Source organism: Thunnus thynnus, chromosome 1, assembly GCF_963924715.1.
Source record: "Thunnus thynnus chromosome 1, fThuThy2.1, whole genome shotgun sequence".
In the NCBI taxonomy this organism is placed as follows: domain Eukaryota; kingdom Metazoa; phylum Chordata; class Actinopteri; order Scombriformes; family Scombridae; genus Thunnus; species Thunnus thynnus.
The window spans coordinates 34387121-34410620 of record NC_089517.1 but is presented as its reverse complement, the minus strand read 5'-3'; the positions used below and the strand labels follow the sequence as shown (position 1 = coordinate 34410620).

The following is a 23500-nucleotide window of genomic DNA, read 5'->3' as shown; positions in this document are numbered from 1 at the left end:
CATGAAAGCATGAGAAAGTCTATTTTAAAACATACAAATAAGTCTTGGGGTGCTTTCACAACTACAGTAAACTGTTTGATTCATTTCAAACAGACTCTTATCTTTGTAAATATGTTTTAGCATGAATTCAAAGGTAAACTACCATCACACAAAGAGCTCCACCAAAAAGAATAAAAAAAGTTGACCCTGGCTCACTTTTGCAAAATCCTCTGTCAAGGGACTGCACTTACCAAAGCACCCATTCCTAGTAGATTCTACTTAGATACTTGCTTTCAACTGTAAAATCCTATGTCATAGTATTACAAACAGCTATGCAGTGTCTTGGCATCTGATAAGCCTTCAATTGGATTGTATTTCATTGTTCTGCTGGTACCTGTAGAAACATGCCCAACACAGACCTTGAATTTTTTGAATGTAGTGCTTTGTTCAGTCTTGACAGATAATATGATATGAGTTTAGTTTAAGTGATTATTCCTGGTAATTGACAATTAAGGGATTTAATATCATACATCTAACCACAGCGATCAAACAGGAATCCCCTTTTCATTTGTCTAACCTTCTCGGTGGTTACTCAGCCTCAGAGCAGTGTCTCACAAAGTTTAGGATTTAAGGCCACTTCAGCGAGAAAAACGTGGGCTTGAGCTTAGTAATGGTTCGGTTACTTGCATTTGCATCATAAACTGGGCTGTTTTTGTACCTTTGGCATGATCCTTGTCCAGCTGGTTGGCAGTCTTCTTCCAGTCCTCAATCTTGTCTTGGAGAGGAGTGATCAGACTCTCCATCAAAGCACTGGGAAAGAGAGAAATGGAGTAAGAGGCTAGACAAATGAAGGAACAGTTTATAATTATAATACATTTTCTGATCATTAATAATACATTCTGAGCGCTAGCTGCTGGTGTGGTATCTTGAGAAGAGACAAAGTCAGTGTTGTGAGCAGTAGTGACCCTACAGTAACGACCACCGAGCCCCACTGAACATAACAAACCTATATTTCTGGAATGAGATCATTACGTAAATTCCCTCCATGTGTTGTTCCACTTCGCTATTTTAGTATCTGGAACACTTCTCCCTATCTGCACATGCATACATATGTAATACAAATGCACACACATGAATGCAGAATTATGGGAACATGTGCACATATACACAGACACACACAGGTTTTAGATAGAGGACTCCTGTCATTACCATGGTCATAGATCACCATTGTCATTATCATCACCATCAATGTAATAGCTTTTGCAGTGGAAAAGTCATTAGACAGTATGGAGAGTGAAGGAAAAGGCAAAGAATGGTTGAAGACAGACTCCTGGAGAGGTTTTCAGAGTGGCCCGTGTTGCATGCCAATGGTTGTATTCATTTACAGTCAATTAAGTAGCACAGCAGTGCTTAATGGAATCCAAACAACTAACAAAATCAAAGTATTTGTCTCATCATGACCCTAAAAACAAGGTCAGCTTTACATGGAAACACATGAGGTTCATCTCAAGACTTAAGGAAAAGAGGCAAAAACGGACATGTGTCTTACTTGGTGAACTGGCGAAGTTTGGCCTCAATGCTGCGATGCCTCATGCACATCCTGGTCAGAGCTGAGCCGATATCTCTGGTTGCCCCTGGAAACACAAAACAGCTAGGTTCACATGATGAAACACACACACACACACATATACAGAGATGCTACCAAAGTGTCCACAAAAAAACACAGAAACCACACAAAGCTGTGACCAATATTTACATGACAGATATTAGTGTGCTGTGTAAAGTAAATGCTGGTAAAAGCATTGTCTCCTTCAAACAGATGAACAACTACTGGGACTTTGTATCTTTTTACATTCAGCCAGTATTTACACAAGACACTGATCTGCCTCTTGTAGATAATACACACACTCTGGCTTCGTCCAAATAAAGTAGTGTCTCGCGAGTGTGTGTTTGTGTGAGAGCCAACTGCTAAGGGACCTAGATTCATGAGCAGCTAACCTGCAACTGTAAACACCAGTCTATTTTAAGGCAGAGTGGGTCCATGTGGAAAAAGCTGACCCTGGAGTTGAAGTCAGTTTAAATGATGGCAGACACTGTTAACTTCCAAACAAGGTGCTCAGAGCTGCTACTGCACAGGTGGAAAGCCTACAAGAAAACGTGATTATAGCTTCATTCTCATGCTATGTACTTAAAGACTTTCCAGCAGAGGTAAGGCTTGTACAGTATACCGTGCCTAGAGAATACCATAATAACTGCTGCCACTGAAATGTACACACTGGAAAATTCAGATTAAACAGCAGCCAAATGGGATTTCCTCGAGAGACAGTGTTTATCATAAGGGCTTACATGGGCTTACACAGTAAAATGCAGGGAGTGCCGAGGGAGGAAGGCCGTTATTCCAAAATGTTATGCACCAGATTAATATTTTCATCCAAAACTGAAAAATCTAGTGATTGAATGAAGGGATGGTAATAATTCAAGGGCACAATATCAGAATAAATAGGATACAACTTTTTCAGCTATGCCATTCATGTGACCACATTGTTAAGGAATGGAAACTGCCAATGCTTTTTTACACACACTGTTGTTATCTGACAATATTCAAATTGCAAACAATGTAGCCTCGTCCTTCAAAACATTAGTTAATTTAGGATCAAATGGCCTGATGGCATTCTGTCATGGGTTTTATACTCAACCAAGTAATTATATTGTAAAAGTGTTTCTTGTTTGTTTTTTTTCTTTTTTATATTCTCATTTTGGGACTGAACTCTAATTTCGCAACAGAAAACACAAACAAAGCAGATTATTAGCCAGGCTAGGAACGTGGCTGTAGCAATGGCAATGTTGGCTGGTCTATCTGTTTGCCTGTCCACTACTTAAGTCCAGACCGACATATCACAACAACAATCTGATGGGTTTCTGTGAAATTTCTGGTCTCCAGAGGATGAAGCCAACTGACTTTGGTGATCTGCTGACCTTTCCTCAAGCACCATCCTGAGGTTGACATTTTAGGTTTGGACTTCTAATATCTAACTTTGGGATGGACTGCCTAAAGTTTAATACTGACATTCATGGTCTTTATTGTGTGTACTTTGGTTGTTATCCTGATGCTTCATCTAGTGGCATCATCAGGTCAAATACTTTGGTTTTTGACAGATACATGGGGAAATAATGACATTCTCATCAGCTTCAGCTGTACTTTGTGTTTAGTGCTAATTACAGTGGCAAATGTCAAAGCTGAAGTGGGGAACATGCTAAATGTTACCTGCTAACATCAGAATGTTAGCACTGTCACTGTGAGCATCTTAGCATGCTGACATTAGCATTCTGCTAAGTACAGCCTCACAGAGCAGCTAGCATGGCTGTAGACTTTTTTCTCTAAACAGTGTGGATGGAACTCGTAAAGGGGTGACCAGGGATGTAGTGGAATATTTACATACCTCAGCCTTTTTTTTTTAGCATGATGTCAGGTAATCTAAATGACCTAAATTCATTATAATACTTCACATCATAGTAAATTGTATTACAGTAAATTGATACAGGCTACAAATATTGTATTTAAACCTGCAGTGCAGAACTTTTGTCTCCCTATTCTTTACAACAGCTAATCTCCGCGTCACTGCGGGTTGGTGCAAAATGCATTCTGGGATCCTGCCAGTGCGAAATGTCATACCAGACATACCAGATTTAAAAATTTCGTATAGTACTGTGAAATACAGAGAGATTTATCTGGCTGTGGCCTAATCAGAAAATTCCCGTAATCCAGCTTTAATAGAACAAAAGAACAAATTGAAAGTGTAATTTATCTTCATTTGTTTGTGATTGACATATTGTAAGAACATAGAACTTTATCTGCTCATTATCAAATTTAATCATTAACTTATATAAACTACTTAGTTTAGATTGACAGAGTTAACAAGCAGTATGTTGGTTAAAACAGCATTACCTGCTTCTTTAGAGTCCATGAAACTCAGCTCTAGTGAGGCATATCTTCAGGCTAATGTAAAAATGAATGGCCTGGTCTGATCAACATACAATGCCTTGCTCATAAGCACCTCAGTTAGTTTTACTCATTTAATTTCCTCACCAGCCAGTCCACAGATTCAAACCAGCAACCCTCTAATTAAAACAATCATAAGCCACATTCTCACATATGCCACCACATACCCATACACTAACAAATACCAAACACACACACACATACTTACACTGTGTGTTGTTCAGATTCAGAGAGAAGTGCTCCATTCATAATTAACAAATTCCTCCCTCACGCCTCCTGTTCTACCCGGCAACCATTCATTAAAGCAGAGCCACCATCCCCCAAATACACACACACACAGACACACGCACTTCAAGTTTACACCATGCATGCCGATCAGTACATACAACCGAAGCAGTATTTTGAACTGTGTGTTGACAGTGTGATTTAATCCCAAATCAATAAGCAGATCTTGACAGGAACAAGGTTAGAGAGTGAAGCAAAGTCACCAAACTGACAAAAAGGCAGTCTGTGATATTTTGTGTTGAAAGAGGAGGATTGGGAAAGAAATGAGAGAGGAAGAGATGGAGGAGAGATGAGAGAGAGTGAAGACGAGAGGGATAGCCTCGCACATTTTAATGAGCTCACTGCTGGTGAGGGAACCATGGGACTAGAGTTACAGCCAAGTGTGTGTGTGTGTGTGTTTGATCTCTACATTTATGATGGTCCTCTTCCTGTTTGTCTGTTATTACCATGCCTCTTAGACTCCACAGGAGATCAACAACAAGATGAGGGGCGGAACAGAACACACACTACTCACATCTGGAATACAGCTACTGTGTGCATGTGTGTGTTACTATAATTTGCTTCCAATGCAAATGAAGATGTTTTAGCAATTTGATTGAACCATAAGAAGCCTACCAATAGGTATAATATCCCCTATTCTGGCTGGTTGAAGTTACTTTCTTTTTTGGCAAAAAACAACTAGAGCTGCATTTTTAATGTTGATTCAGTACTGTTTTATGTGTATGAGGGTCAGCTGTGCACATACTGTGGGAAAAGCAAATAAAAGAGTGAAGACACAGAAAAGGTGGAGGTGAGAGGCTAACAACCTCATCAAAATGAAATATGTTGTGTATAATCTTTTAGCTAAAACATTCTACAATGGCTCGGCTGTTATTACTTAAAGCTGCAATAATCAAGATTTTTATGTCACTACTTGTAATGACAAACCCATTTTAGCTTGTATCGGCTCATTGTTTTCATTGCAGGCAGCTGTTTTCAGTGAAAAGCTCTCTAAACCCACAGCACGCTACCTGCCCAGCACCAAATGCCTCACAGCCAGCAGGTGGTTGGACAGTAATTCTTCGTATTGTGAGGGTTGTCCTCTGCTCCTACACCTTGAGAGTTTTATTTTTTAATAAAGTATTACAATATTACAGGTTCCAAAATATATATTTTCAGTAAATGAAATGTACCAGTTATTCAGACATAGCCTCCAATCCAACCACCTTTCTGTCTGTCTATCTGTCCTGCTGAGAGAAGGAGGGACTCCCTCCTGGGATATATGACTTTACTCTTTTTCCTTCCTCTCAACCTCACTCGCTCTGCCTTTTCCTGCTTTTGATCTGCTTCCTGACTGATTCTATGAAAATATGTGTGTGTGTGTGTGTGTGTGTGTGTGTGTGTGTGTGACAGAGAGAGAGAGAGAGAGACAGTGAGTGAGAGAGACCCACCCAGATAAAGGTATACTTTTCAGTTTCACAGATTTGATATAATTTATACAATTAATCACATCCATTACAGAACACATGAAAACCCAAATCCATTATTTTATTATAAAATGCTACATCTCAATTACATTGTGTGCTGCAAATATGCTACTTTTTGTCACATGAGTTAATTAAGCATCAACATTGGTCTAACCAAAGCAGTGCTCTCCAAAATATAAATAATAACAAATAATAGTCACAACATGCCTGACAGTTACAACAATGTAATAGATAAATAATGTAAAACTATGTGTGAAGCCAGTTTTTATCAGAATGCTGTAGGTGTCACCTTTGTCAAATGGTGTAGACCTGTATGTATGTGTGTGTTGCTGTAATATACTTTAAATATGGCTAAAGTTGTATTATAACATATTAACATATTGATCATGTTTAGTCACAAACCAGGCAAAGTGTTAGCCTACCCAGTGAACGGCAAAGTAACAATTCTTCCTCGTCACCTAGCAACTGACTTAACTGACAGCTCTGTTACCGTTTCCATGACAGCGTAGATCTTGGCCTGTTGCTAAGGTGAGAATCAGAATGTTTGTTGCTAAGGTCAAATTGTCTGCTGCTTGGGAAACAAATGTCTGAACTGCACTGCATGAGAGAGAGAGAAAGAGAGAGAGAGAGAGAGGGAATACCACACACACACATACAGTATGCAGTCACTCACTAACACACACACACACACACACACACACACACACACACACACACTGAAAGCTCACTGTGAAAACCGGAAGGGCTTAGAGCTGAGAGAGAGGGAACAGATAAACCAACACACATGCATGCACACACACACACACACACACACACACACACACACACACAAGTTTCCGCAGCTATCCTTGTTCGGACATTGCATTGACTTCCATTCATTGTGGACAGCCTATCTCAAACCCTAACCCAAAGCCTCAATTCACACCTTACCCATAACCTTAACCAGAACCTCAGAAATCATGTTTTGCCTCATTAGAACTAGGCTTTGATCTCCACGAGGACTACTTGTCTTTATGCCGGAAAAGGTCCCAAAGAAGTGACAAAAACGTGTGAGCACACACACACACAGATATATTTTAATTTCTTTTTTTTTTCATCTGAATACAGGTTGAAATTTTAAAACACAGATCCATGCTGATGGCAATATCTTCTGATGAAGAGCAGGAACTATCACCAAAGTCAGTTATTTCCTACATTTCCCAGAATGCATTCACTGTAAAAGGTCCCCCAAGGATAGGCATGAACATGCTGCAGTTCAGTGTGTGCTACACATACAGTATATGTGACACCAAAGCAAGAGTTTATTTGACTCCTGCAATAACTTTCTAGACTACAAGGAGTAACAGCATAACTTGATGTCTGTTATTAATATTTCATATACTGCTCACCAAGGTTATAGTGACATTAGAAGTATTTGTATGTGTTGTCACATTTGTTATTTTGGACCTTAGGTGTAAGAAAAAAAATAAATGAAACAACAAAATGGAATTCAAAATGCAGAGAGAGACACCACCAGTCACATCTTGTCTTGATAATACCATAGACGGATTCCAGGTACTTTGAGATTACTATTACAGTTACAAACACACACACATACATGCTGTCGTATACTGTTGCTTTCCCAGAAAATATCAATGAGCCTCTTTGAACAGTCGGCTTTCTAATGATAGCATTCTCTCTCTCCCTCTCTCTCTTTCTCTCTCTCTCTCTGCCTGGGGGATCTGTGGCCTTCCCACCAGTGCATCTCCATGGCAACTATTATCTATAATCTTGCCCAGGGATTCGTCAGCCTCTGTCTCGCTGCTGCGCAATGCAAGCAAACGTGCAAAGCTAAAAGTGAATGGCTTTAGTTATAATACGTCACACATCTGACGTGTCTAAGTGCATCTATACGCATGCATGTTTGTCTGTATTGTGTTGTGTGTGCATGTGTTTACTTGACATGATTATGTAGTTCTCATTTTTGATGTTCTCATGGTGATGGAAATATAGTCGCTAGTCATATAGTGAAGAATGTGTGTCACTTTTTATAGGTTGGTACACACACACATACACACACTATCTTCTTTCCACCAACCTGTGGACATTACACAGAATGTCAAATATAAATAAAAGCTGTCTGCATTCACAAGCTGTGAGACAGAGTCAGCTGATGGCTGGTACTTTGTAACCTTAATGAGGATCAACTCCTCCAATTTTTGGTTACAAGTACAACAATCTTCCAAAACAAACACCTGTCTGCTGCTCTCATTAACTAAGACAGCATCTGCTGTGTGAGCTTTGAGGTCTGAAAACGCTTTGAAAAGGCAAAAGTGCAGTTTGAACATGGAAGACACAACCTAAATGTTTATGCATCCTTACAGATGATAAGGTATGTGACCTTTTATTGTTGACTAGCAAGTCAAGTCTTCCTTTATACATGGATACACAGATAAATGTGACAGAGATTAAATATCTAATATCCTTGCAAGTTAAATCCAGTGAGTTATGTTGTTGTAAATCCACTCTGAGCCTCTGTGCATCAGCAGATGTTAATTGATATGCAGTGTCATTGTAAGTGACAATGGTAATTACAATATGTGGAACAAGGGATCAGTTGTGAAACAAATGCACATGCAAATCATAAATCATAACATCCCGCATACACACGCTTATACACTCTAACCAGTTCCATATCAAATACTGACTGTGCTTAAGAGGAGCAGGAAGAGAAAATGGAAGGATGACGAAAAAGAGGAGAGGATAAAGAAGGTGATGTGAGGAGGATGGAGTCAGGTATGACAGTGTTTTTGTTTCTTGGGTGGCATAACAAGGAATAAGGGTTAATGCCAGAGCAGGTGAGGCTGCAGTTGCCAAGGTTACAGACGTCTGCGGCAACCGCCCATCTGTTCCCCCTGACGCCAGCATCTCGACGGTGACACAGCAACAATAAAAGGATAAGACAGAGAGACCAAAAGGAAGACAGGCAGGCAGAGACAAAGAAGGGCAAAGAAGGAGGTGATGAGGAGACAGATTAAAGAGGGGAAGACGAGCAGAGGCAGGCAGACTGCAGTCGTAGCAGCGCCAGATAAAGAAGAATTATTCATGAGGCCTAGATTCTCTTCTCACTGTGAAACCAAGTCTGAGATTGAGCTTCCCAGACAACCAGGCAGCCAGTCACCCTGACCAAAACAAGCCATCAGTCTCTGATACAACAGCATCTCCACACACCGAAGAGTATTCCAGTGTAAACGCTGAGCCGCAAACCTCCAATACCGCATGCTGAAGGAATGCATTACAGCATGAAACATTATACTTAAGCAATGAGCCACAAGAAGCTGTGGTTTGGAAGGATTTTGATTGAGGAGAAAACTAGTTGTAACAGTATAAAGGCTCATTAGGTTTACTAATCAATAATGTTGGTTAACAATGCGGTGAGCAGGTAAAATTGTGAGCGATGATATTTGGTGATGAAGCACATTACGCAAGTTGAAAAATAGACCCAGCAAGATTCTCCTTACCAGCAATCAAGCAAAGTCAAAAAAGACTGTTCTGCCCATATCATTAAGTAAATGAAATAATGTTGGTAATATAATTTAAAATATGATATATCGCAATCACGTACAATACATGCATCTAGTCTTGTGGTGGGGATATCAATGGGTGATACCTGAACTATAGTCAGAACCTACACTGAAGGTATCTACAATGGGCTTCACGTTAACCCTTGCATCAAGTATATTTCCAGCTTAGTTTTCTGATTTTTTTGAGATGGAAATTTGAATAAAATATAAAACCAATCTCAAAAAAGTTTTCCTGTCTGGACCAGAAAGGGGATTTATCATCAACACTTGTAAAGAACATTAGTTGATTCATTGGCTCAACCAGTTCAACCAGTAACAGTGTGGCACAAGTCAACATATCTTACAGGACTGTGACCATTTTATCCTTAAAACATTGTAATAATTGTAAAGAATTGGATATCTCTTGGGAAGGAACAGTGCCTAATGTGACTTCAGCAAATGTAACTTGATTTTACCTCCACATTGTTTTGTTTAAAGTCAAACAAAACATTCTGTGAACCCAAATACAACTACAATATTAGAAAAGCTCTATAAGGCTTCAAAGGGTAGGCTACAAGTTGTCCTGCCAGTCAGACATTCTCCCAGTCTACTGAAATTCACACACACACACACACACAAACACTCTCTCTCTCTCTCTCTCTCTCTCTCTCTCTCTCTCTCTCTAACATGCCAGCTTTGACCACTGACCCTCTCTGTGGACCCATGACATCAGTCAGAAGGTCAGGGCGAGGTCACTTCCTGTCAAAACACGTCTCTCCACCCCAACTGCTGTTGCCATGGTGACAGTGGGATAAGATTGGCAATGACAGCTGAACTGACACACACTGTCAAGGCTAAAAAAACTTAGAACACATTATCTGTGTGACTGTGTGACAACCTGTAAAATACTTTTAAACTCATGAATGTCATTTGAATATTTCTCTTTTTTCTGCATATTCTCCCTTTGTCCATTTTTCCCAGAGGGATAACTACATTTGTATTCAACAAGTAAATTCTTATGTTCCTCAATTAGCACAGGATTTGTAAAATGTATGATTTGTTTGCCTATCGATAATATTTTGCATACAGATTCTTGGCAGTAAGCCCTGCTGCTGCTTATCAGACACTGTCCTTAGTGACCCATCACGCTGGAGAGTGTGACCCAGATGAGTGTCCGCTGTGATGAACCTGAACAATCGATGTTCTGGTCCAGTCTGGTTGATTTCCACGGCCAGTCAGTTCAATCCTCGGTCGCCTCAGACAGCACACAGCGTTAATAAATCATTATGAAGTGGTGTCGCCACAACAAAAAGAACACAAATCTCTTCATCTAGCCAGTCTTTTTTTTTTATTCATGGAGTGAAATAATAAATTATACAGAGTATCCAGGATATTCCTTTCACATATCAAATCAATTTCAGTCATGGAGAAGAGGAGACGGAGCATGTGAGCTGGACATTCACATTTCTCAAATAACTCGGTCAACCCTTGATGTCTGAAATGACAGCTGTAAACGAAAATACAGCACACAACTGACTCACCAGGCCAGGACTAAAGGTGTCACAGACAATCCAATAGTTTATTTTAAAATTAAAGAGACATGTGCTTGGAGGCTCCCAAAATGAAATGAAATGAATCTATGAAATGCAACTAAACTCCAATTTTAAAATATTAGTGTAAAAGGTCTCTTTAACTATATTACAACATAATGGGATACTTGACAGTGAAGAACCCGCCTTTGTCAAAGGTTTTCAGAAACGTCCTGTTCATTGGTTTTGTTAGAGCTGAGCCAGCATAGCTTAAACTGAGCTACTGTAAACTGTACTGTCTATAGTGATTATAGCTTAATCAGCTCTGATTATCCACTATTAATACCTCATGTACTGTGTATCTAATTACACTTAATTTGTGATAATAATGTCTTCATATAATCTGTAATTAGCTACTTCTTAAAATTAGAACGTTGTATCAATTGTGTCATTTTTTATTTTAACATAAGAAAAATGTATATATCTTATATGTAGTGAACAGAAAGAAACATCAAAGTACTGTATGTTAGTGTTGGCTCACTCTTCAAACAGAACCATTTGATTGATGGAGGTCTTGAGCACACACAAGGGAGGAATGGAAACCAAAGGGCTTTGGTTTTGGACAGAATGAGGTCAAAGGTTAGGGCTAGAAACTTCAGCTCAAAAGTAAGTGGACATACTGTATCTGACTCTGTGTGTATGTGTGTGTGCACCGTTTTCTGGTGAGCAGGATGCTAAACTTTGCCAGTCCTGTTTCTAAGCAGCATATCTTAGTTTCTCTCTCTCTCATCTGTCTGTCTTTAATACATACAGATTCCTGTCAGAAGGAGAGTCCTGTCATATGGGAAAAACCATCAGAACAACTTGACAGCTCAAAGCACAGACTTGAAAGTGTTAAAGCCATAAAGCAACATAATAGAAGGTTTCTGTATATTTTGGATGCATCGTGATTGTCTTCTTTCTCACATACAGCTTCACGTACATCTACGTGGTTTGTTATAAAACAGAAAGTGCATGCATCACACGCTAACAGTTGTTTCCTTCCATGACATTTTAGTTAATAAAAATAACAAATGTGATAAAAAACTGTTTCCTCAATTTGAAAGGAATGACATTTCCATCTCACCTTGATTGGGGGTGTTCAAATTTAATGTTCATTATCAAAACCTGAAAATCTGATGTGACTTCAACACAACCTGCAAGGAATCACTTCTTCAGGATTACAGAGACCAGCTGGTAAACAACCTTGACATCAAAGGTTTGGCCTTGATCATACAGGAAGTCCACTGCCGGACAACTTCCTTACACACCAAACACACACACACAAACAACAAATGTACCCCCAAAGCCCAGCGCCTTGGACCCATTAAGATGCAGGATACTGTAGAACAGTGAGTGCGCTGGTGTAATGGTTTAGAGTGGAGTCAGCTGGGCCTGGGAAAGCATGCACATTCTCTGGCTTTGATTACAGAGGCTTTAAATCTCTCTTACACACACACACACACACACACACAAAGAGAAACACACGTTTATACAAACTGAAATACAGATACACACACTCCCCAGAGATTGAGGCAGGGCTGAACTACAGGCCTCCAGACAGAGCATATTTACTCCAAAATGGGGGGCTGTTGGCAAAGGGCAGTTTGTGCTGCTAAAAATACACATCGTCCAACACAGAAACTGAAACCTGCCAGGCCAGCTTACATTGTCATTACACAAAAAACTGTGGAAAAATGTAAAAAGAGAAGAAGAAAAAAGTGCAGGAAAAGTTCAGCAGGACTTAAAAGGCTTTCCTTTGGATCTGTCTCCCTGTCTCTGTTTAACAAAAGAAATGTGAGTTGTAAAGCAAAAGGCAAGTCTTTTAGATGGTCAGGTTTGTTTACACAGACACTTTTATGAAAAAAAACTGAACTGATCCCACCTGGAATAACTTCTAATGAATGAGAAGAAGTCATAGACTTTTTGGAGGTTTGGCTCAGAGAAAATAAATTACGCCTGTGTCTTAGATGTAGGTGCTTCACTGTGTTACATGTTTTTGTAGTATTAGAGAAGCTAGAAGCTAGCAATCATTGCTTCTCTAGCACAGATTTAGCTGAATTCTAACTGAAAAAATATGGTAAAAGGTTATTATACATGTCAAAAACATAACTGAATACATCAATAAATAATACTGTTAGTAAGTAAGTAGCTGACTTTGTTAGCGTTAGCTTCCCTGTTAAAATGCTTTTGCCACTGTTACAAGAGTGAATATAAAGCAGTATGAAGTATGCTTCAGCAGGTAGCTTTATTAACTGATTGTGGCCAAAGGAAACTAATGGGGTATATAAGACAAAGTTGGTTTTTTCCTTCTAACACTCCATTTTCATCACTTAACAAACAGTATCATGTAATACATTCAGTTATATTTAAATTTTGTCAGATTCATGGGCTCCATAGAATGAATGTGTGTGGCTCTGTTATAATCCACACCATTAACAGACTTGATTTGATTTGATTTATTGATTAGGACAGTGTGCAGTTTTAAGCATAAATGATGCACTGCATCGGAGTTAGCTTGAAGCTAATTTACATCCGTAGTCCCCCACATTCAAAACATACAACAGCACAACAACAAACAGTACGGTTATGATATGGTTATCAACGTTGTCATCATGGTAGCAACTTGTCAATCACAAGGTAGTCACGCCCTAAAGCATACCCTGCTTTATCATGTATTTTACTCTAAATTAGACCATAATTTACAAAATGAACATCATGCTGTATTGAGGAAGATTTGAAACTAGCAACTGAGACCATAAACTCATTAGGAAACTGTTTACTGAGGCAATAAATCAAGTGACAAGTAGGCTCATTTTCTCATAGACCTTTATACAATCTGACTTATTTTTGCAACCAGTGGAGTTGCCCCCTGCTGGTCATTAGAAAGAACGCAGGTTTAAGGCACTTTTACATTGGTTTCACTTTCACAGACCTGGAGTTACCCATTCATGTTGTACAGTACGCAAGCAGCCACCCTGCTAAAGTGTCCCTGAGCAAATGAACTGAATCTGTACTAGTTCTGTATTCAACCATGACCTCACAGATGCATCTAAAAACACCCTGTCCTTTGTCATGGACAAGCAGTATTGCAGTATAATCATTCTGTACATTACTGTTTCATATTCCCGTAACAGTAATCCTGTAACCTGACACTTTCCTACAATCGATAAAAAGTAAAATCAATTGAAAATACATTTGTGCACCTCCGCAACCTAATATTGATCCCACATATTTCTACTCATGGATATAAATGGTGAAGTTTGAATTTCAGTATGAGGTCAAGTATCAGTCTCTCGTGCTGAGAAATCTGAAATTCAACATCTAGACCTGAAAATCTTCTCTGATCTTAATCGGGTAAGAATGCTGAACAGTAAACACTCCTGTTCAAACAAAGTCGCTGTTTGATGGCAATGTAGGCTGTGGTGCTTCCCTCAGTAACGGCTGTTGAGTGGCTGATTTTCTGAGCTGTCTGCACTTCCTAACCTCTTGAAGCTACATGACACATGATCTTAAAGAGCTCTCACTGCTCTGGCAAATACTTGAAAGCCACTCTGTATTAGGTTCAAGTGAAAGCTTATCTCTATAACATATTTTTGTAACTCTGCTGGTGTGTGTGTGTTTGTGTGTGTATTCTCCAGTATCATGTGTGAAGATGGTCAGCTGAACAGTATTGTGGCTTGGCATTTGCAACAGTTCAATAAGGATCAAACATTCATGCACAAAGAACAGAGGGTTAACACTTGAAGCCTGCACACACACTTTAACAAAATGTCAAGGGTTCTTATAAATACACTGCAAAAAAAATTAAAATATCTGTCAGATGAGTCATGCAATGTAATCTGGAGTTCAATTTTTTTCCTTAATATAGCAATAGTTGGTTGAGATAATTTAGCTATTTACAGCATAGTTTTACTTCCAAAAAAATCCAGAAATGATCTTGAAACAAAGAAGATCATTCTATTCATACAGGGATTCACTTTTCAAAATCAATTTACTTTAAAATGGAAAGATGTGGAAAGAATTATAAAACATGTTGCTTCCAAGAGGGATGCAAACATCCTTTGGGTAGATCATAAAACAAATTCCATCCCTGGTATGGCATTTATGATCTTTCAAGTTTGAGATTTTGACCTGCAATCATGTGTTCCTGTCAGGCAATGCTTTATTGAACAAAGCAAGAAATCCCCCACCTACATGTAGGTCAGAGGTCAGGAAACAAAACCCTCTAGGTGGTAGAAAATCAATGTCTTGCTCAAGGACACGTAAACCAGGCTGATAATTGAATATTTAAGCTAAAAAAAAAGGGGGGGGGGTTTACAGTATGTATGTGTTTTTTACAGTAATGAGGGAATGATGAAGATTAAGCAGTCAAGTCAACTGCTCCATCTTTCTGCACCATGCACCTAAAGAACTCACTTTTTCCACGAAGCCCTCAGGATCAATGCTTATCATGGCTTCCTCACACGCTGGTTTGCATGTAGAGCACATCCAGAGGTTTGAAAACATGACTAACATACATGATCAGGCCCTGCGTGGAAAGGTGTTTGGAATTCACTGCTCATCCACTCCTCATGTCACTGATTCCACACTGCTACACAGCACAAACATGCATTTCCCTCGACACACCTACTGACACATAGCATCACATATGCTAGAGTGCATGTGCAATATGGACACACATTCTCAAACTATTTTACAGCATTCACGTGTTAACATGCACAATGGTAACTGTGCATTTTACAGATGGTATTCACTGTAACATGCAGCGTGCCATCTGCACGGACGCATCATATGAGCTGCTTGAGGGCAAGATGTACATCACACACACACACACACACACACACACACACACACACACAAAGATATAAGTGAGGTGGTATGTATGTCTGGGTGTGTCAGCATCACAGAATGAGGATTATACACACACATATCCTCATGAGTGGATATTAGCTCTTCTTGAAATGCTGGTTTAATCTCACACTAACACATCCCTCTGTGTCTGACAAACCAAAACACACACACATACAATTTACATTATCAGGTGGATATAAACTACTAAATGCCACCAATTACAGCAATCCTTTGTTATCTTTAATGTGGTGCTTGAATGCATTGTTGTATTCTGGTGGTATGATTTATTTATATAATTTATGGGTTTCCAACATCTATAGCCCTTTTCAAAGATGCAGGCCTTTACATGAATCTGATGGCAATTGAACATGTCAGTTGTGTGAATAAGTGCCTGAGTCACTTTTACATAAAAGTCACAAAAGCAATCTTACTATGTTGGACCTACTGTCGTAACATTTTGCGAAATCTCTCAGCACAAGTTTGAACTGAATGTCATCACCACACCAACAGAGAGAGAGATATTAAATGTGTCTTGTTGCACCTTTTAAGATCACTGTAAAACATTTATTATCTCAACCATCATCTTGTATGCACAAAAATAATAAAATCTGTTTAATACTGCTATAAACACTGTGAAATTTCACAGCTCACATGATGCAATTTTAAGTTCTTAAGGAGATTCTTCTCATATCAGATCGGTCTATAATCCCCTCATAGTGCAACTGGAGCAGAAGAGGTTAAAAAAACACACAATAATAATCTGACCATTACTCTCTCCCTATATTGTCATTCATGCATGTGCATGTTGGACTTCATAAATCGGGCAGGAGAATTACTAATTTACTCATTTTTAATCAATCACAGAAATATATTTAGGTAATTTATTTATTCCTTTATTTACCTATTTCCTGTGTCACTTTTGGGGTCCCCTTATCTAATAATGCCAGGACTAGACTACTAGGGGTGTGCCTGAATACAAATACGTTATTTGGCAAAGCACAAATAGTGGGGTTTTTACGAATTATTTGTTTTCGGGGGGAAAAAAAACAAAAAAACATGTCAAATACCGGCGCATAGGTTGGTTACATCACTATCTCAGTCTCTGTCCTCTGCTCCACTGGAACATCTGTCAGCAGGTCTCAACGAGGGGAGTCACATCCACCTGCTACATGATGCACATTTCCTAATTTGGACATCACTCTCGGAGTTGGGGATGTTCCCCAGAGATAAAGCTAAACCTTCTGACACACGGTTCACGAACAAGCTTCAGGAACATTTATTGTAACACTAACTTTCTAAAATTAAAAGCTTAATAAAATCAAAGACAGGATTTTTAAGCCTCTTTCCACCTTTATTTGAATACAAATACAGATAAAAATACAAATACTAGGCCTTCTGCACATCCCCACAGACTACACAATATTTTGTCTTTCACAATGGTCACCATGTCAGATCAGGCAATCATAGTGCTATAAATTCTTGCCATGCCTTGGTCATGAGACTGGCAACACTACAAGTATGACCCTGACCAATCATCATTCACGACCTTGCGCAAGTTCATAGGTTGTTGGGGAGGAGGGTCGAGAAATTGTCACTCATGGCTACAGAAGCGCTATGTGTGATGCTGGCAGTCTTGTGTATGTGGAAAAATGATTGTGGACCTGTTCCTTGGTGTCACATAGAGGACAGTATGGGCTGTCTGTCCTTCAAAGAGAACTTAAGATGATGGATGTTAACATGTCAAGAACATTACATAAAGCTACCAGGTTTGCTGTATGTAAACAGAAGGTCTCGTGAAGGAAAAAATGATTGGGTTTTGGGAATTGTATACTCTGGTAAATGAAGATACAAAGATGTATTTTAATATCAGCTGGTTTCACAATCACTATTACTGAAGTGCTCTCTGATGCACATATGTAAACACCGACACAGAAAGTCAAAGTCTCTATCCGGCCGAGCTGAGCTGCATTTAGTGTCTCGGACAGCGGGGAGAGCAGCGGCTCATCTTGTGCATCAGGTGCCAGATATCACGCAAGCACATTCGTTAAACGTCCTGTCATGTCTGAATAAAGCTGTAAGAAATGTTAACATGAAAGATACTTGCAGTATGTCTGCATGATAGAAAGGCATCACTTTAACAGAAACAGTAGCCATGTTCAAGGACTTATAGTTGTTATAATGCTGCTTTCTTGGCCAGGTCTTTCTGAAAAGAAAATAATTATCCACTTGGTGTGATCAAATGAAAGAAAATGAATTGAAAATTGCCAACAATGCTGAGCTTCTGAATCAATTTCTGATCAATTGTCTGAGGCCTCCTCTAAAATAATTAAAATGTGAATGATACACAACCATTTCAATTGTTAATTAAACATTAGAATGAATGACATAACTGACATAATGACATAACTATGCATATACTGTAGTGGAATAACCAATCTGAGCTGTGCTGTCAGACCAGAGTTAGGCTGTGCTGTGCTGAGTCACACACTGCAGTGGTCTAAATATAGCATTGTGGGTAACGTAGTCTGGGCATCATGTATGCCCCTCTGCCTCTCTGCGCACTCCTGACCCCCATAGATAAAACATTAAAGAGCCGGATAGCAGGAAAACGACGGGTCACGACTCTCACAGTAACACTGATTTTGACAGACAGACGATGTAAAACACAAACTGTACAGCAAAGTCAGGGAATCATCAAATAAGCCCTCTCTGTGTAACTCTCAGACACGCACACACACACACGGTCAGGAGGTGATGGAGTGTCTCTGGGAACGCTTTAGTTTCGAGCAGACTGGCTGGCAGCAGGTCAGGTAGCTGTGGGAAACACTGCTCTGCTGTTACTGCTAATGTCCTTCTCAAACTCTTCCTCTCTAATAATGCATCCATCTAGCTTCCAGCGATTTTCAAGAGAACTGTTGACATACCAAAACAAATAAGGTGTAACTTAGGAGCGTTCCCATCAGCTGGTTGTTCTCTTCATAGTCTACTTTGAGAGCTTGTTTGGAGTTAAATATAGCTATTTACCATCTTTCTCTGGCTGAAATCATTGTAATTAATGTGACTGACTTGCTCGTCTGTCCTCCATGCATGCCCAGTAGAAGAATTACCCATTTTAGTGTTTTAAGGTGGACAGAGATATTAACAGAAACGAGCTGAAACTCCTGCTGTGGAAACAATACCGAGCAAAAACAGTGTTTTAGAATTTAGCCAGCTTAATGTAGACGTAGTCTCAGTTTCAGGGTCCTGGTATTGTGCGTGCTGGCTCACTGTCACACAGTCATGGCTTACTGGGACACTTGAATTGAACAGAGCCATCATTAATGGTAGTAGTAACACAAGTGCTTTTCCTACTATAACAAGTCAAAATGTCTGCTGTGAAAAAGGGCTGTTGTAATTCAAACACCTCTGGGTTTTGGACTGTTGGTTCAACAAAACAAGTAATGTAAAGACATCAACAACATCAGCATTCGGGTTCTGAGAACTTGTCAACAACATTTTTCATGATTTATTTATTGTTTTACATTTTACTGAAAAAAATTCATGGATTAATCTGAAAAGTATTTGACAAATTCATTTATAAGAATCATTTTAAGGTTAGAGAGGGGACTGATGTTAGGCATGCAGTTCTGATCGTTACGGTCAGGGTTTACAGATTGATGTAGTGTGTGGAGGGTCCTCAGAAGGATAGCAGTATAAGGGTGTGTGTGTGTGTGTGTGTGTCTGTGTGTGTTTATAGCTGAGCCAGCAGCAGCCAAACCAGTTATCACGCCTGGCTGATGGCTGTTAATGCTGCGGATTAACACCTAACTCTCACTAACTCTGCACACACATGCACATACACAAATATACCCAGTTCTCCCTGAGTTCTGTGCGTGTTACTTCACTAGCTTTTACAAATTTAGTAAGATTTAATAAATTTCAACTAATAAAACCCAAGAACATTTGCTGAAAACATTCCTGAATGCCTACATTGTCCTACATTTCCAAAAAAACAAATCTTAATGCTGAAGTAAACAGCATGTATAGGGGACATACACATATACACACTCCCTCTCACATACCGATCCTCACTCATGCAGCCTCTTGTCTCATTAACAGGACTTGGCCTTGGAGCAGCAAGACTCACTGAGCCCAGCTTCCCATGCTTACTGAGTGAGTGCACTGCACTGTGTGCAAGTGTGTGTGTGTGCAACAGAGCATGTCTTGTGTTGTTGACCTCTGGGACAATACTGCACTGTGACATCAGGAAATGTCCTTAGAGGCCTGCCAGCGTCTGAGAGATGGATGTAGGGGAGGAGGAGGGCAAAGGAGGAATGGGAATGATGGGAGGCAGGATTTGATGGGAGAAATGTGTTGGGAAGCGAGAGGGTGAAAAAGAGAGGAAGGAAGAGGAGAGGGGCATTTGGGGGTGAGTGATGAGGGTGGAGGAAGCACTGAAGAGTTGGATGAGTGAGAGAAAAGCTCCAATGGAAGAGGGAGAAAGAGAGAGAGCGAGAGAGAGAGAGAGAGAGAGAGAAAAGGATGGGGGGCTGGAGGGAGGGAAATAGATGCACAGTGTGGCTGAGGCTTAATTAAAGACAATAATGTTGTTTTTGTAGCCCTCAACAACAACAGGCCTCTCAGCCATGGCCTACTTACAGGCGAGAAAGAGAGGGTGAGAAGGGAAAGAAAGAAAGAAAGAAAGAAAGAAAGAAAGAAAGGAGGGATTAAGGAGTTATGAAGAGTGAATGAACTGATGATATTTACGAGTATTGTGTGTGTATCCAAAGCCTGATATATCTTATTCCTCTGTGCCGTAGACCGCCGTTGTTGTCCAAAAACTATTAAAAACACATCAGTGAGCCACACCATCGCCCTGGGTGACATGTTCCTTCATTACGAACGGTTTGAGCATGTGTGTTTGTTCAGACACAGCTCATCAAACTAATGGCAGCGATCATGTTTTCAGTCTCCGGAGAGTAGTTCTGTGTAAAGCAGAGGCCATTGCAGTGCTGTTTACAGAGCTTCACTAGCTTGTTGTGCTATATATGACAACTTCTTGACTATGTACTGAAGATCTTTGAGAAATGTACAATGTCTGGATCAGACTCTGGTCAATACAACGAGTATGAATATTCGTCTGACGCACAATAAGAAATGGAGGGATGTGATGTATTCATAGAAGCGTACTTATATAAGCCGTATTCAGAGGAGGAAATACAACAGAGAGAGACTGAGGACAACAGCCCACACTAATGTTACCTTGGTCTTGGTCGTAAGCACTGGTGTAACTTTGGGGTGAACACTTGGATTCTTTATTGCCTCCAGCAGAACACACAATACAAAGGGAAAAAGTTTTTGTTGTATATATAATCGTGTGGTCCGGACATTTCCACAACCAGGTACAGAGCACTTCATTTTCTAACACTAAACTCATACAAGTTGAAAAGACATGGAAAAATTGCAATTGTTTACAATACAAACTATGTTGTTGTGGCGTCTTACACAGAACTACACACCAAAGACTGAAAACATGATTGCTGTTATTAGTCTTTGGAGACATTTCTGAAGAAAGAACTGAGTAACCCAAATAATTATGATATTGGTTTGACTAGTTTGATCAGCCATCCTACAGTTTGGAGGTATTTACTGACCATAAACAGCTAGCTTAGCCCCAGTGACTTGGTTCACCCCCCCCCCTCCCGCCCCAACCCTGAACAAAAACCCCAAGTAATTCCTGAATGTGAGCTTACCTATGGCTAATGTTAGCAAGCCAGAAACCTCATGTTTCAAAAATGCTACATACAAACACATTACATATTTTGCTTGGCTTGTCCCTTAATACAGTGAAACTCATGTGAGAGACAAATGCTGTCAACTACACTAAAACAAAACAACAAAACAGTCTAATTGTGATTGTAGGTCATGATGGTTATTCAGCTGCCACAGTAAGGTTACTGTAAGGACAGTAACCAATTATTCCTCATACTAACCCAGTTTTGTATAATACAAAGCCCCAGTTTAACCACTTTGCTTGCATGATCAACTGTATCAGATCAAATGTATCGCCAGTTGACCGTGAATGGCATGCTATCTGTGAAATGCAATTAAGCCATCTTGCTCAGATTTCTCCTCTCCTCTTGGCAACAACATGGCTATTTTTTCTCTGCCACCACTTCCCTCTCTTTCTCACACACTCACTGTCTCTCCTTGTTGCCTGGCAACCATGCTCATAAATGTGATCCCACTTGTCTGCGATTGGCTGAAGGGACGGCAAATCCATGTCAGAGTCGGAGCGAGAAAAGAGGGAAGACACGCATGTATCACACATAGGAGGTATAAACTTTTATGAATATACTTAATTGCATGACCGAAAAAAAATTTTTTTTGAGTGTACAACTTTACGCATGCTCTTCTGGGGCAATACCCAGTGCTCATTGTTCCCATTGCATGTTGTTTTAATAGACTGAACCATGTGTTTGTGTGTGTGCATGTGTGTGTTCACAATTGCTTGGCATGCTCTGTACAGTGCCTACATGTTTACACGCACACGCCTGTGAGCTAATATGCACGCATGTTAGAATTGCATGTGTAGGGGTACAGTGGGAGTGTGTGTGTGTGAGAGAGAGGAGTGTTATTAACTAGCAGGTGGTCCTTGCAGGGGGGGGTTGCCATGCTGCAAGCTGAATAGGGGAAACCGCTCTTGCTGAGCTGCATATGTGTGAGTGTGCCCTTGTGTGTGTGTGTGTGCCCATGTGTGTGTTTATGTGGGTAGCCGTATTAACTTAAGTGGCCTCACATCTGAGCGCTACCTCTCTTCCTCCCACCCAGGGAGTCATCAGTGCAGCCAGCATGGAGTGCCCTGCCGGGCAGCCTAGTTAATGAGGGAGTGTTGAATACTTTTTATTACAGTGAATGAACATACACACACACACACACAATACATACACACATACACACACTCAGCAAACAAGTTCAGCTTTGAAGCAAAGGCAACAAGCAGTAACTATTATTTCTTATATTGTGTTTAGTTGCAGAATCATTTTTTTCTTTTACCCCCACTGCAACAATAGCACCATCTCTCTCTTTCACACACACACTCACACTCATATTACTCTGCAGGCACTTGGCTCAACGATTGCCAAGAAGGACTACTTAACTAATTTGAAAAAATAAAAATTCCAATTGATTGTGGCAGCTGTAACACATGAACACCATGTGTTCAGTTTGAGAATGAGTGAAAACTTATTAGCAAGTCAGTAGAGAAGTCTATGCAGTTCGCTAAAAGTAAAGGATAAACAGCTGAAATAGATGCAGTAACTAAGAATGTTGGATAAATGGTGAAATAGCTAAAAGTAGTTGATTAACAGTTGAAATTGTTAGCTAAAAGTATTTGATAAAAAGTTCAAATAAGTGAAAATAATGGATAAGTAGTCAGTCCTGTTAGCTAAAAATAATGGATAAATGGTTGAAATTATTAGCTAAAAGTAATGGGTAAATGGTTAAAATAGTCTTAATTAACAGATAAACAGTTGAAATAGGTACAGTGGCCAAAATGTTGCCAAAAAAAGATTTAGCCAAAAAATAGCCAAAAAAAGTTAGCTTAAAGTAGTGAACAGATAAACAGATAAAAAGGTTCGCTACCGTAAGTAATGGATAAACAGGTGAAGAAGTTAGCTAAAAGTAACAGATTCACAGTTGAAAAGTGCGCTAAAAGTGAAAAGATAAAAGTGAAATAGTTAGAATAGTAAGCTGAAGTAAGAGATAAACAGTGAAATAGTTAGAATAGTAAGCTAAAGTAAGAGATAAAAGTGAAATAGTTAGAAT

The 23500-nt window shown here is 39.7% G+C and overlaps 1 protein-coding gene across 6 annotated transcripts in view; it reads right to left on the bottom strand.

Moving 5' to 3' along the window:
* The window catches only part of mtss1lb (MTSS I-BAR domain containing 2b), a 77846-nt gene that overhangs the window by 23283 nt on the left and 31063 nt on the right, over positions 1–23500 (bottom strand). For 5 of the 6 annotated variants that reach the window (XM_067596253.1, XM_067596268.1, XM_067596276.1 and 2 more), the window contains exons 4-5: positions 1529–1613; positions 698–789 (exon numbers count right to left, since the gene is read on the bottom strand). In XM_067596253.1, coding sequence (XP_067452354.1) covers positions 698–789; positions 1529–1613 — 177 coding nt within the window. Of the gene's footprint in view, positions 1–697; positions 790–1528; positions 1614–1735; positions 1804–23500 lie in introns of those variants that run through there. The other variant, XM_067596285.1, reaches the window with a different exon arrangement.